Source organism: Delphinapterus leucas, chromosome 9 (genome assembly GCF_059928025.1).
Source record: "Delphinapterus leucas isolate spDelLeu-1000000601 "Yukka" chromosome 9, BTC_Dleu_Yukka2, whole genome shotgun sequence".
Taxonomy (NCBI): Eukaryota; Metazoa; Chordata; class Mammalia; order Artiodactyla; family Monodontidae; genus Delphinapterus; species Delphinapterus leucas.
The window spans coordinates 13,185,649-13,204,905 of NC_143137.1; the positions used below are offsets into that span (position 1 = coordinate 13,185,649).

The 19,257-nt window shown below is 39.0% G+C and overlaps 1 protein-coding gene across 4 annotated transcripts in view; it reads left to right on the forward strand.

Moving 5' to 3' along the window:
- The first annotated feature begins 8,531 nt into the window (after positions 1-8,531).
- The window catches only part of BRAF (B-Raf proto-oncogene, serine/threonine kinase), a 152,783-nt gene continuing 142,057 nt past the window's right edge, over positions 8,532-19,257 (forward strand). For 2 of the 4 annotated variants that reach the window (XM_089917313.1, XM_089917312.1), the window contains exon 1: positions 8,532-8,695. In XM_089917313.1, the coding sequence (XP_089773439.1) occupies positions 8,576-8,695 (120 nt within the window). In that variant the 5' untranslated portion in view covers positions 8,532-8,575. The remainder of the gene's footprint in view (positions 8,696-19,257) is intronic. The other 2 variants (XM_022579583.3, XM_022579594.3) reach the window with 1 other exon arrangement.

Consider the following 19,257-nt stretch of genomic DNA (forward strand, 5'->3'; position numbering starts at 1 on the left):
CCGGGGCACGAACCCGTGGCCCTTGCATCGGCAGGCGGACTCTCAATTACTGCGCCACCAGGGAAGCCCTTTTCTGAGCCATTTTAAAATAAGTTGAAGATATAATGACATTTCAGCCCTAAACACTTCACCACTCATCTCATAGGAATAAGAATATTAACATTAATTAAATTAATTAATTTAATTCACAATTAGCATTTAATATATAGCCCATATTTAAATTTTCCCAACTGTCCCCAAAATATCTCTTATAGTTTATTTTCTTATCCGGAATTCAGTTAAGTTTCATGTATTGCATTTGGTTGTTGTATCTCTTTACTCTGTTTTAAACTAGAATAGTCCTCTGCCCTTGACTTTTTATTTTTCACAATATTGAATTTTTTTTTTTTTTTTTTTTGCTGTATGCGGGTTTCTCACTACTGCGGCCTCTCCCGTCGCAGGGCACAGGCTCCGGACGCGCAGGCTCAGCAGCCATGGCTCACGGGCCCAGCCGCTCTGCGGCATGTGGGATCTTCCCGGACCGGGGCATGAACCCGTGTCCCCTGCATTGAGCAGGCGGACTCTCAACCACTGCGCCACCAGGGAAGACCACACAATATTGAATTTTTAAAGAGTTAGAGTCGGTTGTCTTATATAACGTCCCACGTTCTGGATTTGATTGTCTCCTCATGATTACATTCTGGTTAAACCTATTTGGGCCCAAATACTACATAGACTATGTACTGCATCAGGACTTACATAGTGTTGAAGTGTTCCCCTATTGGTGGTGCTAAGTTTTATTACTTGGTTAATAGAGTGGCTGCCAGATCTCTCCACTGTAAATATACACTTCCCCTTTATAATTAGTAAGAGGTCTGTGCGGTGGTGTTATGAAACCATGAGACGGTCCTGTTCCCTAACAGTCTTTTACCCAATAATAGTTTTAGCAACTATTCATGGTCCTGACTTGGAGTAATGATTACACTGGTGGTTGCAAAATGGTAATTTTTCTAATTCTATCATATCCTTGCTCTTGCATATACCAAGGCACATCCTGTGCAAGCTCAATTTATACATTTACTTCCCTAGATCTGGATCAACCATTTCTTAAAGCCCATGTTACTTTTCGTGGAGAATGGCCTTTCAAAACCAAGATCCAGGCACCAGATATACTTACTACTACTCCTAGGCACTTTTTTCGGCGGGCAGAGCTAAGAACTTTTGAATCTATATCTACATCTATATAGACTACATATAAACATAAGTATTTATATATTGTACTATTTATTATTTATATTATTTTTAATATATTAAAATATGTAATTATATATTTTATATAGTATGTATATATATAGTACAATAATTATAATTATTTTATTGTATATATATATGTATTTTAAATTTTTTTTATTTTTAAAAGTTTTTGGCTGCGTTGGGTCTTGTGCTGCTGTGCGCAGGCTTTCTCTAGTTGCGGCAAGCGGGGACTACTTTTCGTTGTGGTGCGCCGGCTTCTCATTGCAGTGGCTTCTCTTGTTGTGGAGCACAGGCTCTAGGCGTGCGGGCTTCAGTAGTTGTGGCATGTGGGCTCAGTAGTTGTGGCTCGCGGGCTCTAGAGCGCAGGCTCAGTAGTTGTGGTGCACGGGCTTAGTTGCTCCGTGGCATGTGGGATCTTCCCGGACCAGGGCTTGAACCCATGTCCCCTGCATCGGCAGGCGGATTCTTAACCACTGCGCCACCAGGGAAGGCCTAGTATATATTTTTAATACATTAAAATAATATATGAATGATATATTATTTATATTATTTTAATATATTAAAATATATAATATAATAATACATTATTATATATAATATTATTTATATTATTATTTATAATACTGCGTTGGGTTGGCCAAAAAGTTCGTTTGGCTTTTTCTGTTAAAAAAATATATTATATATCTATGTAAGTACACACATAATACTTAAGTACTTGTATATATATACACATACACATAAGTAATGTAGTATACACATATATTCTACATAGGTATAGCCATAGATACAAATATATAGATTATATACTTATAAGTATATACCGTTGAATTCTTTTGTTTTCTTTTTGGCCGTATGGCATGGCATGCAGAACTTCCCAGACCCTGCAGGGGAAGTGCAGAATCTTAACCACTGGACCACCAGGGAAGTCCCTACAGTTGACTCTTGAACAATGCAGGGGTTAGGGGCACTGACCCGCCTTGCAGTTGAAAATCCATGTATAACTTACAGTTAGTCCGCTGTATACACAGTTCCTCCGTATCTGCAGTTCTGCATCTGTGGATTCAACCAGCCTCGGATCATGTAGTACTGTAGTATTTACTATTTGAAAAAGACCTGTGTATAAGCAGACCCATGCAGCTCCAACCTGTGTTATTCAAGGGACAACAGTATACACTTTTATAGCATATGTACTTATATAGTACATGTATGTTCTTAATGCAATATATATACTTATTAGTATGTATTTTCCTAATTGTATCATTCCTTCTCTGTATATTAACTAGCATATATTCTTTTAAAAATTATACAGTATGTCTAGGTGTGTGTTTGTGTGTGTGTATATTTATAGTATGTGTATATATACATATATTTTTCCCCCTAAATCTTATGTTAATACTGCTACTTCCAATTCAAATCCAACACCAAGAACCACAGGGTTCTTCTTCAACTTCCCCTGTTCCATATGTATTTCTACTTTTTCCACAGAAAGAACCCCGATTCCCAATATCAACATATGTACTCATTTGCTCTATGCCACAATAATGACAAATTGTTTCAGAATTACAAAACCAAGATGACTACCAATAATAAATCTTAATAAAGTTGAAGATTATTTGTAGTTAATTTTGCTTTTAGAATCTATTCCAGTCAGTACGTAATCAGAAGCAGAAGCCCTAGGAAATGTAAATAACAAGGAATTTACTATAGGGATTTGATCTTATGCAGTTGTGGAGGTGTTGAAGCAGTCTCTGTGAGGCCGGTGTTTCTGGGTCTGCTGCTGGAACCTGTGAGGAGGGACTGCAGTATAAGTCAGACTCTCACTACCTGAGGTTCTCATGGCAACTCCAGTGATGTGGGTCCTGCAGGAGAAGCCAGTGCTCACCACCACAATTAAAAGGCCACTCCACCAAAATGGTATTGCTTATTGTCAGTTCTGTCTTACGGAAGGGAGTCACCACAGAGCTCTAAGAGTTACCCTCACAAATCCATTTCTTATATCTTTGGTGAAGAGAGTGTGTTTTGGACCCTTTCATGGGATATATTTAAGGAGATGGTGAGCAGGTCTTACAGGATGGAAGAGGATTCTGGGAAACAAGTCCAGTTTAGCTAATAAAACAGTGTAAATCCACCATAGTCTACAGTCAGAAAACTATATTCAGAAGCTACGTGAATTAACCATTTTCTCTGTGTAGCTATGTTATCAATTTGATGTACAATTAGGTTCATTTGGTTAGATTTTACTTTTTCATTTATTTACATGTCTCATAAAGTAAAACCATATTAGAAGGTATACTCAGAGAAGTCTCACTCCCACACTATCTCCTCCACCGTGCTCTGACCCATCCCTTATCAGGTACTATTTTCACTATATAGATATAGTTTTCCATATATATATATGGAAAACTACACCTTGCAATAAAAGCAAACTTTAAAAATTTAATACCCCAAATTACCAAATTCACAAAGAATATTTCAAATAACTCTGTATCTTATTAACACACCCAAGGATAGTATAAGCAAGATGTTATAAGATGAAATAACATATTGATATAAACATCCTTTGGTAAATGTTAGAAATGTAATATCTAACAAATTTTGTGAATTAAAAAGCAAGGTCTTCCTTCAAGAATTAAAGTCTGAGAAATGTGAGTTCAGTGGAAGAGATGTCCAATGCTAAAAAGACTGAAAATCTAGACCTGATACAACAGCATTTTATTTAAAAAACAACAAAGGTTTTTTGTTGACTGTAACCTTCATATGTATCAATAATGGGTGCTTATACGATTTTTGATTATATTAACAAAAGCATGGTTCCTAGGTTATTGCAATGAGAGATTCTATTCTTTGTTAGTTGGATCAAATCTGGAACAGTGTTTAATTCATGGGACCACATTTTAACAGGAACATTGAAAAGAGTACACAGAAAGGTGAGAAAATGCTTTGAGAGAACTCCCTTCAAATATCTGAAAGCAGTTACACAGAACAAGAAACAGACTCATCTTGTGTTCCTCTATAAGGCAAAACTCAAATCAGAATACAGATGTCATAAAGAGGAGGATTTTAATTTAACTTCAGAAAAAAAAAAGTTACAGTTGAATATACTGTATTAGTGAGGTTCCTACCACTAAAGTACTTGGATAGAGTCTAAAATTCCACAGAGGAGATTCCAAGTATCTCCCAGTGGGAAGATGGTGGGGAATCAACTCTATGATTCTGTTTTCTATTCACACCTAAATAGCTTCTATTAAACAATATAGAAGTAAACAATATAGAATGTGTTATTTATAATGATGACCTTAATTCATAAAGAAAATATTAAACTGTGATGAGCTCTACAGCATTGAACATGGTTGGAGCTATAGAAGCTTCCTAGAGGCTGCTTACCTGTTTTCGAGTAGTTGACCAATACATGTGGGATCAGATCTGGCTGGGCAAGTCTGGCTGATGGGTGGGACTACCCAGTGTCTATAGAATGCAGGATTCAGGTTAGAAACACCAGTCGGAAATAAACTTACCTCCAGGGAAGAGAGGGTCAGGCCTACCAGCAAGGCTTCGTAACAGTGTCTCAGCCATCCTCTGGAGCAATGTTCGGAGTAGCGCTTCTCATCTAGATTTGTTTCCCAGCTTCCTGTGAATACATGAATGCCCTAGGGGAAAAGGGGATGGTGAGAAAAAGCTATAAGAACTGTGTTGACTAAAATGTCTGTAAGACTTTAAAATGCAAGATAAGACTGCTTTGATGCCCATATGGCATGCTATAACACAAAAGGGAGGTGTTATTTCTGTTTCTGCTCAACACAAACTGGCTTGGCTCATTACAGGCTCCAAGAACACAGTGCCACTGTTTTGTGTAGTGGATTTCAGCACATCAACACTACCAAATCCCATCAGCATTGGGATTTGGGGGGAAATGCCCAAGAGGAGAGAGCTAGGATGTGTCCAATAGCCAAAGACCTGCATTTAGTTTTGCAGGCAGTGGGGGCCTCAGAAGCTAAAGAAAGAAGGTAAGGCCTTCTTCTGTACCATACTGAGATATGTCTTGGTGATTCTCAGTAATAAAAGGGGGAGAGTTTCAGTGTAGAATCCCCTTGGGAGAAGGTGAGGATAAGCAGCTATTTCTACAGAGTAGCTAGTCCATTATTCTAAACACAGTCTGTCTGTACGTTAAATATGTCTGTAAATTCTTTGACATGTCTTTCATTGAGAGGTGGGTTCTATAGTCTCTCTCCATGAAGTTGGGCTGGACTTTGTGACTTACCTGTATCCAATAAAATGCAGCAGAAGTGATGCTGTGTGACTTAGGAAACTAGGTCATAAAATGCAATACAGCTTCCACCTTGCTTACAGGAACCCTAGTATATGGAGCCCTCAGCTCCCTTGTTACAAGTTTGACCACCCTGAGGCAGCCATGCTAGGAGGAAGCTCAGGCCACGTGAAGAGAGTATTTAGGCATCCTGGCTGACTGCCTTACCTGAGGTCCCAGCTTCAACCAGCTGACATATGAGGAAATCAGCCTCCAGGTGATTCCAGGCCCCCATGACTGAGACACCTCCAGGCATTCAGTCTTCTCAGCTGAGGTCACAGACATCATGGAGCAGAAATAAGCCATGTCTGCTATGCTTTGTCTGAATTCTAACCAAGAGGGTAACTTTGTATATCACAAAGGGCAAACCTATAATGTTTGATCCTCACAATGATACAGATAGATAGGACTGGCATTATCACTCCCCTCATTTTACAGATTGAAACAACAACAAACAGGTATTTGTGTTTACCAGCCTTGAGATTATATAGCCAAGATGTGGCGTGGTGACACTAAAATTCTGATCTTTGGAGTCCAAAGTTTATGCTTTCTCTGTATTTTCCCATGTGGATCCTGTGGGTCTTTAGAATGGCCTAGGGAAATCAGTAAGATATATCCAGAATTTGAAGACGAAGTCAGAAAATGTTTTATTTATTTATTTGGCTGTGCCAGGTCTTAGTTGAGGCGTGCAGGATCTTTGTTGGAGCATGTGGGCTCTTAGTTGCGGCATGTGGGATCTAGTTCCCTGACCAGGGATGGAACCCAGGCCCCCTGCATTGGGAGTGCAGAGTCTTAATCACTGGACCACCAGGGAAGTCCCCAGAAAATGCTGAATAAATGAAAGCTAACAAGAATCAACATTAAACTGATGAGATCAGCCATCCTGTGGAGAAAACAATCACGTAAAATATTGTGGCTGATAAAGAAAACTATACTTGTGGATACTGAAGAATCCTTGCATCCTTGGGATTAATCCCTATAAAACAGATAACTAATAAGAACACAGGGAACTGTGTATAGCACAGGGAACTCTACTCAATACTCTGTAACGGCCTATATGGGAAAAGAATCTAAAAGAAAAAAAAACAGTGGATATATGTATATGTATAACTGATTCACTTTGCTGTATACCTGAGGCTAACACAACATTGTAAATCAACTATACTCCAATAAAAATTTTTTTAAAAAAGGCTATACTTTAAAATGAAACCAATGGAATAAAAACCTTAGGAGTTTTAAATGTTATGAAGAAGTGTTATAATGATATAATATTTCTAGGGGCTGATTTTTAGAAAATGAAATAGGACTGTTAGAGAATTTTTAAAAACTCTGCTAATTGTATTTCTGATGGTATCAAGGGGAAAATGTGCCATGACTGACTGCTGGTTCTATGTTTGTCTGCTTAGATTTCCTTATAGTAAAGAAGGGTGCTTCAGACTAGTATAGCTTGATGACATTATCCCTTAGGATAATCTTCATTTACACTACTTTTGTCAAGCCACCTTTTGATTTAAATTTAGTGCCTCAAGGCGACTTCTCTACTTGGAAGGGAAAGTATAAAGAAGCTAACAAAGCATACCATGCTCATTCTATAGGTGGTATTTTGTATTTTTCAATGTAGGGTAATATTAATATCCTGATTAAACAAGCAGTCTCATACACAACTCCTTACCTTGGGAGTAAGGGTCTGCTCCTGGGCTCATGGTAACTCTATCCTTACACAGACATTCTGCTTCAGAAGTCAGTAGGACGGCTTTCTATGTCTTGAATCATGGTGAATACAAGAAGGTCACTGGTGACTTTCCCCCTATGGGTAGTACACTTAAAGCTTCTCATGACTTGATGTTTACGTTACTTTGTGATTAACTGCACACCATTTGGAGCTCACAGTAACTTCCACTGTTTCTCACTCCTATTTCTCCCTTCGTTAGATTTTTTCCCTTTCATATTCCCCTTTCCTTTCACATACATGTGTTTTTAATAATAAATTGGGTTTCTTTAACTAATTCCATTCTGTAATTGGGCCTCTCAAAGGTAATTTACCTCTCTTCTCTTGTTTTCATGCATATTTGGCATAAAGAATTCCTTGGAATATTGTTTATGAGCAGGACAAAAGTATTTAAAATATTTTGAATGATTTTCTTAAAAATAAAAATGATTCAAGTTTGGATGCTTCAAATGTCTAGAATGCTCCATGCCTTGTGCAGGCCCTAGAACATAGAAAGCGACCCACTGACATTTGTTGAATGAATCTGGAAAACGAAAAATAGACTAAACATTTTATTCCTGAACGATGAAGCAAAAAAAGAAAAGCTTTTAGACTTCCATTTAGACCCACTTTATTAACAGGCCAAATCCTTTAATGAAAAGGATCCAAGCATCATTCTCGTAACTTGTCTTTACCTAAATCTATTTCTATCAAATTCTGCTTGACTATTGCTACCTCGGGGTTTCGAGTCTTATTTTTATGACACGGAGACGTTCGTTATAATGGAAATAACACAAGTAGTATGGGCTTCCCGTCTTTCTCCCTCTAGGATTTCAACTTCTTCTCCAACACCATCCTCCTCTTCTAGTAAATCCTACATTACAGAACAGGCTTAGGACGGAGAAGAGAATTAATCGGAGCCATGGAAACGGCCGAGCGGAGGAAACGTGTGAGCTGGGAGGTGAGCAGAAAGGCAAGATACCCTCCCCTGACGACGGCGCCAGGGCGCTCCGAGGATCACGTCACGCACCTCAGGTGACGTCACGACCGTGACACGCGGGTGACGCCGTTGCCGCGGCGACTTCCAGTCGTCTCCGCCCCCTGCCCCCGCCCCCCGCTTAGCGTCCTTCCCCCAATCCCCTCAGGCTCAGCCGCGCCGGGGGCAGCAGGCCGGTTCCCGAGGTGGCCCAGGCGCCCTCCCGCCGCAGGCGCCGCCCGGGCCGTCCCTCCCCGCCGCCCCCCGCCCTCCGCCTCCGCCTCCCCCCGCCCTCCTCCCCCCTTCCCCCTCCCCGCCCAGCAGCGGTCGCTCGGGCCAGGCTCTCGGTTATAAGATGGCGGCGCTGAGCGGCGGCGGCGGCGCGGAGCAGGGCCAGGCTCTGTTCAACGGGGACATGGAGCCCGAGGCCGGCGCCGCGGCCTCTTCGGCTGCGGACCCGGCCATTCCCGAGGAGGTGAGTGCCGGCGCGCCCTGCACCCCTCCCGTCTCGGGGCTCGGCTGGCTGGTGTTTATTTTGGGGAGAGAGGTGGCGGTGGGGGCTCTGGTGCCCTCAGCCACCTTCCCTTCTGGGCGCTGCGGGCTGGGAGACGGGCATTCCCCTCCTGTGCCTCTCCGTCATGCAGCTCCTCGCTACGTAAACACACACAATGGCCCAGGGGGTTTTCCCTGGCCCGCACTTGGGGCTTGAGGGATTCGGGCAGCGGTGGTGGAGCAGGAGGCTATCAATAGGGGGCGAGACTCAGGGTTGGTCCGAGAAGGTCACGGCTGGCTGAAGGTAGCCAGCCTCGCGCCTGCTGGATGTTTTCTTTATTTTGGGTGGGGGGCGGGGGAGGCTGGCGGCGGCATCTGGGTGGAAGATGTCGGTCAGTAGCCGGGGCCGGGACCCCAGCCCGAGTTAGCGTTGTATGTAATTATTACACGGTCACGGTGATGATGGGGCGATCATTCCCTCTCTACTCTCCCTGACTCTGCCTCTTTTCAGGCCGCTGCCCTCCCTTACACTTCTCTACTTGTTAGGGGAGATTGCTCTTCACCTGTTTTAACCAGCGGATGGTCTTTACTTTTTTAACCCTAAATGCCACTGTTTCCGTTCTTTCTCCCATCCCGGTCTCAGGCCCCCGATTCCTAATGTTTGTCAGTACTCTGTCGCCGACCGGTAACCCCCATCCCAGTTCCCTCTGCCGCCCCGCTCCTTTGCCAGTGGTCGGACCTGCCTGCCTTCTAACCTCAGCTTCTACTTAAGACCATTTTTGCACTTCTCTTATCTTAGTCCTGTTGAGGCCTTCTTCATTTCACCGCTCGCTAACGTTGTTATCGTCACAAATCCTTCTGAACGCTTTGGAGCTACTTACTTTCTGAATCGTGAAGCTGTCAAGATTCCGTCAGGTTTCACTTGCACTTATATTGTGCATCCACACCTCCTTGTTTATTTCTACCCTTTTTTTAAAAAAAAATAGGTGTGATTGATTTCTTTCCGTTGTCTTCCTTTTTGTCCCAATTTTTTTCTTTTACTTTTTCGTCTTCAGTCCTTGCTTCTCTCAGCCATTATTTAGCCTCTTATCACCTTGTCAAATGACTTTATTTACATTTTGGTTTTTGTTACGTAAAATTTATTACATTTAGTGTTTGGTATTGTATTACATAAAATAATACACTTTATTGTACTTTACAAATAAAGAGATAATATATGGTATAATAACTGTGCTTTACAATTATTGATTAGATAATGTGACTTGCTCCGTTGGCTTTGCTCAAAGTTCTTTCCTTTCTACTACAGTACTTACATTTTGTTTCCCAATTCTCATAACGTCTCGTTCTTCAGTCAATGCACTTCTCTTTTTCCTGCTTCATCAACTTTACTTTGGAAATTCATTAGATATGGTTGCTCTGTTCAGTGTCAGTTTGTTCACAATAATATTTGTTTTTCATTCTCTTATACCACTTCCATCTATGCCCAAGATGTGTTCTGTACCATCATTTGATCTCATCTAAATTTCTCATGTATACATACATATATATATCTTTTATGAATATATATATCTTTTATACCACTTTCTGCTTACTGTTCTGCTTGCATTTCTGCTCAGATCAGTTTCCTCTAATATCTGTGCATTTCCCCCAACTTCTTGGATTTTAAGTAACACTCTTTCCTTCTTCCATTTCCTAGTTTATTCTGTTTTCCTTGTCCCCAGTTGCCATTCATTCTGCCTTGTTTCCTGGCTTTTGGTACTTACTTGCTGAAGCTTCCTCTTGTCTTCCCCACACCTCCACATTCCTTCTTATTTATAAACAGCTTTGTTCCGTTGACATGGAAATTTATTTTTAGGATACATTGTTTTTAATGGATAAATACTAGGGGTCACATCTGCTGTCTATTTTTTCCATGAATCGGATATGCCTTTGTCTTACTCTGCACAGGTGCCTCTAGGCTTGCTTTACTCTGTAGTGCATGTGTGGTTTTATTGAATTGTATCTAGAAGAATGGGTAAATTAATGGGCATGGGTTATGAAATCGTATTTCTCTGATTATAACATTATTTTCGTTGAGAACTTTGTTTCAGAGTTATTAGAACAGTTTGTAATGATATAGAGAAGCCTTTTGTTAAGTACAGTGTCCGCTATCTTATTTGAAAGGGCCAGATTATTTGAGCTCTACTCTCTGAAGATTCTGATTCAGTAGGTGAGAGCTAGGGCCATGAATTTCTGTTATTTGGCACACTTCCTGGGCAGTTATCATGTATCAATACTTGAGAACCTCTAGGCTAGATGAATTTAAACCTCAAGTTTAAATTGGCAATAACTGGAAAGCATATTAGTATCTCTTGAAACCATAAGGATACTCAACTAATTTTAATTACTTAGTAGTGTTTCCCACTGCCTCCTCCACCCAGGTTTTAATGGTTAATGATGAATAGTAGTTTTTCCTCCATATTTTCTTACAGGAACTTATAATAAATGTATTTGGGGGGGGTAAAGGGTTAAAAATGAATCTCTTTCTAATATAGATATCAGTGTTATGGACGGTAGAATAAAGTACTCCAAGAAATAATTTTTAAGTTTGAAGTTGGTATTTGTTTATCGACTGGAAACTGAAATGTACTGTGGTCTTTTAATTGAACTGTCTTCTATGCGCTTAAAGAGATATAATTGTCAAGTGCATGGAAAGAAATGAAAAAAATGTGTCTAAAGAATTACCTTGGGCTTCCCTGGTGGCACAGTGGTTGAGAGCCCGCCTGCCGATGCAGGGGACACGGGTTCGTGCCCCGGTCCGGGAAGATCCCACATGCCGTGGAGTGGCTGGGCCCGTGAGCCATGGCCGCTGAGCCTGCGCGTCCGGAGCCTGTGCTCCACAATGGGAGAGGCCCCAGCAGTGGGAGGCCCGCGTACCGTTAAAAAAAAAAAAAAAAAAGAATTACCTTACTTGACAGTAAAATACAGGTTTTAAAAAGTTTCTCAGAGTAAAAGCACATTTATTATTGAAAAATTAGAAAAATGTAAGTACAAAAAGTTTTAGAAAATTATCTGTAATCTTGCCACTAAGATAGAATTACTATAAACATTTTAGTGTGTATCCATATACTCCTTTTTCATGCTTGTGTAATGTATGTGGTTTTGTAATTTTTTTTTTTTTTTTTTTTTGCGGTACGCGGGCCTCTCACTGTTGTGGCCTCTCCCGTTGCAGAGCACAGGCTCAGCGGCCATGGCTCACGGGCCCAGCCGCTCCACCGCATGCGGGATCCTCCCGGACCGGGGCACGAACCCGCGTCCCCTGCATCGGCAGGCAGACTCTTAACCACTGTGTCACCAGGGAAGCCCTCTCTTATCATTTAATAAACTCCCTTCTTTAGGCATCTGCTCACCTCTTCCTTTATTTAGAAATTTTTTCTGATATCAGTCACTTATATATGCTGACTATTAAAGGAATTGATTGTCAGTAAACGGATTAAGAAAGGAACGTTGGAACTGAGTACTTGAATCCTTGAATGTAGTAGAACCTGAAAGCAAACTTGATTTAATTGTATTTAGATAATAGGCCAGAAAAATTATATTAAGATAACAGGCTAGAGAAGTCTGATTTATCTTGATTCCCTGTCTCTGGCTTTTCTGTTAGGAAGCTGATCAGGTCTTAACAACTGGAAACCTATGTTCTGTGAGTGGTAGGGAAGAAAGGGAGGGAGCAGGCTACATTGCTTTGTTAGCATTTTCTAAGACTTGATGCTTACCTTGTTGAAGAATGAGACAGCTCTTAAGTGTTCTTCGTGTTTCTCCAACCATAAAGCTGTTTTTCTCCTTTAGAAATGCAAAAGTGCGTTTTTTTAATTTGACATCTTGATATTAATTTAGCTGACTACTTAGTGGACATTTTGTGTCATAATCCTCTTTTATGAAATTCAGTATGTTCCTGTGCTTCCTATATTTCTGCCTCAAATTATCTTTGAAATAGGCCTTTATAGTCAGTGGCTCTTACTGGACTTTGTCTTCCTCAAAAGTTGAATTGTTTTAAGTCCTTTACTCATTCTCTTTGTCCAGTTGATCTACATTGGTTATTCTGTAAAGTCAGGATCAGCAATAGTTATACAACTTCTGAATTCAAAATAGAAGAGCCTGTTTAGGAGCTTTTCTGTTTCATAAGCAGTGCTTTCATAGTCATAATGTTGTAGATACTTAATATAAGAACCAAAAATTTAGCTTCATTCCTTCCATTCCTTCCTTAAATATTTGGTGGAGACATTGACATGTTCTGGGAGGTAGTTTTTATTTTTCAGCTTTCTTTTGTCTACCAACCCAATTTACTGTTATGCATAATTAGCAGGGTACTCAGAAGAAACTCTTTACTACAGCCTCCACCCTAACAGTAAGCAGTTATTTTTTTTTCCCCTCTACCCTCTGAGATTATTTTGGGTTCCATGTTTTCTCTTGGTCTTAAAAAACTGTTATTCTTGTTCCTTCCCATATCAGGACTATGCTTATAGAGGGAAAGTGATGCTCAATAACATTACATTTCTTTCTGCATCCTGGGAATGCCCTTGATAAAGAATATAAAAATTGCTCTGAACTCAATTAACTTTATATCTTCTGGAAGCTCTGTAACATCAAATGAAACATCATTTTCATTCTTGTAATGTAGCTGCAGTTATTGACAGCACTTTGGGAACAAATGTACTGTAGGGCGGTGGTTTTCCAATTACTGTAGAGCTCTAGCACCGTTTTTAAAAAACACATTAGCACTGTAAGAAATACAGACAGATTTTGAGTTGCTCTAATACCTATATGCATGAAGCAGTTTTTGTCTGTTTTGTACATTTTTTTAATCCTCATCTGGCACATACATACTCAGATAGTGAAAGAGTTAATGTGTACAAAACAGAGAATATAGCCAATATTTTATAGTAACTTTATTTATTTTAATTTTTTTATTTGTGGCTGTGTTGGATCTTCATTGCTGCGCGCGGGGTCTCTCTAGGTGCGGTGAGCGGGGGCTACTCTTCGTTGCAGTGCGCGGGCTTCTCATTGCGGTGGCTTCTCTTGTTGCGGAGCACGGGCTCGAGGCGCACGGGCTTCAGTAGTTGTGTCTCGTGGGCTCTACAGCACAGGCTCAGTAGTTGTGGAGCACGGGCTTAGTTGCTCCGCGGCATGTGGGATCTTCCCGGACCAGGGCTCGAACCCGTGTGCCCTGTATAGGCAGGCGGATTCTTAACCACTGCGCCACCAGGGAAGCCCTATAGTAACTTTAAATGGAGTATAATCTGTAAAATTTTTCCATCACTATGTTGTACACCTGAAACTAATATAATATTGTAAATCAACTATACCTTAGTTAAAAAAAATTTTTTTAAATAGTGAATGAAACCCTATTAGATATGGTGCACTCTGATTTTTCTATACTATTCAGTTCTCTTTTTTTAGAAGCTGCTCATAAAATCAATTTATTAAATTGACAACCACCTAGTTGCAACACACAGTTGGAAAAACACTGTTTTGAGGCTATCAAGGACTTTCTTCAGATGTTACCTCAAGGCTCTATTTAGTCCCACTACACCTTAACTATTGAAGTTCTTCATTTATCTGCATTACTTGTTGGTTTCCTTGAAAAAAAAAAAAAAGGCTTAATGGCTGTAAAAATGTTAGAGCTACTGTGTATGGAAGGGAGATCTGTGCTGACATGAATCTTCCTAAGTGTAATAATCTGTGTAGAAAATTTCAACAACTTGTGTTTAAGGCAGTGGTCAGCAGACTTGTGTAAATGGTCAAGTGGTAAATACTTTAGTTATTGTGGGTCTAACTGCTCTGTCTCTGTCACAAGGACTGAACAGACTCAAAAATGGTATTGCAGTGTAAAAGCAGCTAATAGACAATATGTAAATGAATAAGTGTGACTGTGTTCCAATAAAACTTATTTATGGACACTGAAATTTGAATGTGTCATGAAATATTCTTTTTTTTTTCATTTAAAGATGTAAAAACCATTCTTAGTTTGTGAGCTGTACAAAAAACAGGTGGTGGGCCAGATTTAGTTCATGGGCCAAAGTTTTCAGACTCCTGGTCTAGGGGAGACTAAGTATATCATATTTGAGGTTCTGAAATTAAGGTGTGGGTTAGAGTTCTATAGAAAGTTCATAACTGCTTTTTAAAAATCGGGTTTATTGGGATATAATTTACACATACTATAATGTACCATTTTAAACACACAGTTTGATGAGTTTTGACAAATGTATATACTCATGTAACTACTGCCACAGTCAAGAGATAGAACTTTTGATGGAAAAGTTCCCCAGTTCCTCTTTGCATTCATTTTCCTCCCCACCCCACCTCCAGCCCCTGGCAAACACTGGTCTGATCTCTAGCTTTGCCTTTCCTAGAAAGTCATATACATGAAAACATACAGGATGTGGTCTTATGTATTTGGCTTCTTTCATTTAGTTTGATATTTTTGAGATTCACCCATGTTGTTGCTTGTATCAGTAATTAGTTTGTTTATTGTTTAGTAGTATCGTGTGGATGTAGCATGACTTATTTCTACATTTGCCAGTTGATGAGTAGTAGGGTTCTTTCTAGTTTTCAAGTTATTAAGGTTGCTATAAATGTTTGGGTTCGGGTTTTGTGTGGACACTTGTTTTTATTTCTCTTGAGTAAGGACCTAGAGCTTGGACTAATGGGTTGTATGGTAAGTATATATTGATATTTAAGTTTATAAGAAAGTGCTAAACTTTTCTAAAGCATTAGAAACCATTTTGCGTTGCCACCCACAATGAATGAGAGTTCCAAACTCTATCCTTGTCATGTCAGTCTTGTTAGTTTTAGCCATTCTAGTATGTATGCAGTATTGTGGTTTTAATTTGCATTTTCCTAATGACTAATGATGTTGGACATCTGTATATATGCTTATTTACTACCCATGTATTTTCTTTGGTGCAGTATCCATTCACATCTTTTTATTCTGTATTTACCTTCTTATTATGGAGTTGTAAGAGTACTATATACATATTCTAGATACAAGTTCTTTGTATCAGATATGTGTTTTGCACATGCCTCCCAGTCTATGGCTTGTCTTTTCATTTTCCTAAGTGTCCTTTAAAGAATAGAAGTTTTATTTTTGATGAAATCCAATTTATCAATTTTTTCTTTTAGATTTCATGCTTTTTGTGTCCTACCCAGTATAACTTTGCCTAACTTAAGGTCATAAAATTTTCTCCCATGTTGTCTTCTAGAAGTTTTACAGTTTTAGCTTTTACATTTAGGTCTATCATCCATTTGGAGTTATTTTTTATATGTATTGTGAGGTAAGGGTTAAGGTTTGTTCATTCCTTTTCATATGGATGTCCAGTTTCACCTTTTTTGAAGAGACTAACCTTTTTCTGTTGAATTACCTTGGCACTTTTATTGAAATCAGTTGATTATGTTTGTGAGTTTTATACTGTTTTATTGACATTTATGTCTTTGGTACCACAATGTCTTGATTGCTTTACAGTTTAGTCTTTTTTTTTTTTAATATTTATTTATTTGGTTGCGCTGCATCTTAGTTGCGGCTCACTGGCTCCTTAGTTGCAGCACGTGGGGTCCTTAGTGGTGGCATGCGAACTCTTAGTTGCAGCATGCATGTGGGATCTAGTTCCCTGACCAGGGATTGAACCTGGGACCCCTGCATTGGGAGCTCGGAGTCTTATCCCCTGTGCCACCAGGGAAGTCCCTATAGTTCAGTCTTAAAATTAGGTAGATCCAGTTCATAGGATTTTTAGAACTTTAAAATTTGATTTTTAAAATTTTTTGTGCTATTGTCTTTTGAAAGGACAGGGTACATAATTTGCTTCCAGTTCTTAAAGGTGTCTTCTACTCAAAAAAAGCTTAAGACTCACTGTGGTATATAGTTAACACACCGCTATCTTGAATCATTTGGTGGAGACATTGTGAAAGGTGACAGGTAAAGAAACATATTTCATCCAAAATTAATTTTTTTGTAAGAAATGAAGGCGATATCCTAATAGGTGGCACCAAAAGGTCAATGTCTTTTTTTCCCACCGTATTTCAAAAATGTTAACTGTAATCAGGATACATTTAGGTGAAAGTGGATACGCTAAGATGTTTATTCACCAAAAAAGTCATGGAAAATGTCAATCAGGTGGTGGGGGATACTAGTTTATAATACTAGCTGTGTCATTTTCCATCTTCAGCGTGAGTTTTTCCATTTGAAACCTATGTCATGTTCTGTGATGTTCCGGAATTAGCACCTTTATTACTCTTAGAGGCATCATTAAATTGTTGTTACTAAGGATAAGCATATGATGGTTGTTGGTCATATTTCTGCCTTTTTCATTTGGACCCATAGGACCCTTTACCTTGTTTTAAATTACAATGGTAGTAGCTTTTCACTGCTTAGCCTGGAGGGCTTCCCTACCATATAAAATGATATTTCTAGTTATGATTTTTGCTTAATAATTATGAACATGTTTCCTGATTTTTTTGTTTTTTAAGTTTCATTATGAAGGAAGGAAGACTTAAGCCTTAAAAATGAGCATAAGTCTTGAATATCTGACAAGTACAGGGTCATGTGACAATTGGGAAGGTAGACACTGTTCAGGCTTTCGTTCATGTTGTAAGTAGTAGTAGTCTAATTGTATTTGGCTACCTTGCAAATTTGGAAATGGCACTTACAGGGAGAGAGAACCATAACATTTTGGAGACTATTTTCAACTGTTGTTCCAAAATTAGTGTGTTTAAAAAAAAATATGCATCTCCTTATTGTAAAAGATGCCTTGTGTTTAAATTAAGAAATACTCTACTCTTGTTTTACGTTTTTTCTTTCACTAAATATATAACCTTTAAGTTAATAACACCAGAAAAATTTGACTTTTTATTTCCAGAACAGCTTAAATTAAAAAAAATTTTAGGATGCTTTGAATTAGTCACTTCCCTTAAATAGGTATTTTGAAACAGTTTAAAATACTGCTTGGGGTTGTTCCTCCATTGACCTAGGATTTTTAAACTGTATTTGCTACATTACAGAACTTATTTTGCAAAGTAAATTTCTTTCTTTTTTTTTTTAATTAGTTTATTTTTGGCAGCACTGGGTCTTGGTTGCTGCGCGCAGGCTTTCTCTAGTTGCAGCGAGCAGGGGCTACACTTCGTTGCGGTGCATGGGCTTCTCATTGCGGTGGCTTCTTCTTTTATTGCGGAGCACGGGCTCTAGGCATGCGGGCTTCAGTAGTTGTGGCTTGCGGGCTCTAGAGCGCAGGCTCGTAGTTGTGGCGCATGGGCTTAGTTGCTCCGCTGAATGTAGCATCTTCTCAGACCAGGGCTCAAACCCGTGTCCTCTGCATTGGCAGGCAGATTCTTAACCACTGCGCCACCAGGGAAGCCTGCAAAGTAAATTTCTGTTTGAGTTTATAGATGTGCTCTATTAAAGAGGATTACTAGGCCCAGCAGTAACATTGTAAATAGTTATTAGAAGCCCTGTTTTTTGTTTGTTCATTTTGTTTTGTCACCTTGGATCTAATCCCATTTCGTCTGTTTTAAAGTTTATACTCTCTACTTAGAAATCTGTCTGTAGCATAGAGGGAAAAGCCCACAACAGTTACTAATTTGAGAGTTTTATTTTTAAAGTGTTCTTATTAGCATAATTTCTGGTAATGTTGTATGAAGATAATTTAATTCCCATTTATTATGTTTAAAAAATCCTACCTTTTCTATGAATCCCAAACAATTATTGCCTTTGTAACTTTTTTTTACTATAAAAAGTTAAAGAACTATTGTGAATTATTCCTAAATAACTCAGAATTCATTTTTTACACATTATATTACTATATTTCCATGGGAATGGTGTCAGAGACCTTCAGATAGGAAAGACATTATGATTCACTATAGTCCTTACATTCCTGTTTTACAACCACTGAAAATGTTTATTGCATCTTAGTTTTTACATGCTTTCTTCTAAGATTTGAAATATTCTACCCATATATTCTTCCTGCACATGTATTCTCATGTTAATAATAAATTACACAATCTTAAGTCTCATTATACATAAGAATTTAGTTCAGTGTAACTTCTGGTAACTCTATTGCAGATGATTTTCTACTACTGAGTTTGGCACTTAATTTAAGTTTCTACATGAATTTATGAATCAAACTTTTGGTTATTGGTTATCATGGATGGCTATTTGAGAGAAAAGTTTAGTCATAAAGTCATAACTATTCTATGTCATAGCCATTCATATGCTGCTTGCTTTTCACTGGCAACTCTTGATCCTTCTCCTCCTGCTGCTACGTTAAGTAAGATAAAGACTAAGAATTTATCACTCTAGTTAAGGTATTGGTGGTATTGATGATTTACACAAGGAGATGCTGAGAGAGATATTCTGATTGAGTGATATTAAGAGAGAAGAGGAGGGAAAATGAAGATAGTGAAGACTTTTCCTATAAAGGGAAAAGAGAAATGGGGCCATAGGTAGTGAAGGAGATGGGGTCAAGGAATTTTTTTTTTGATGAAAAAAATAAGGGCCTGTATTGTAAGAATGAACCATTA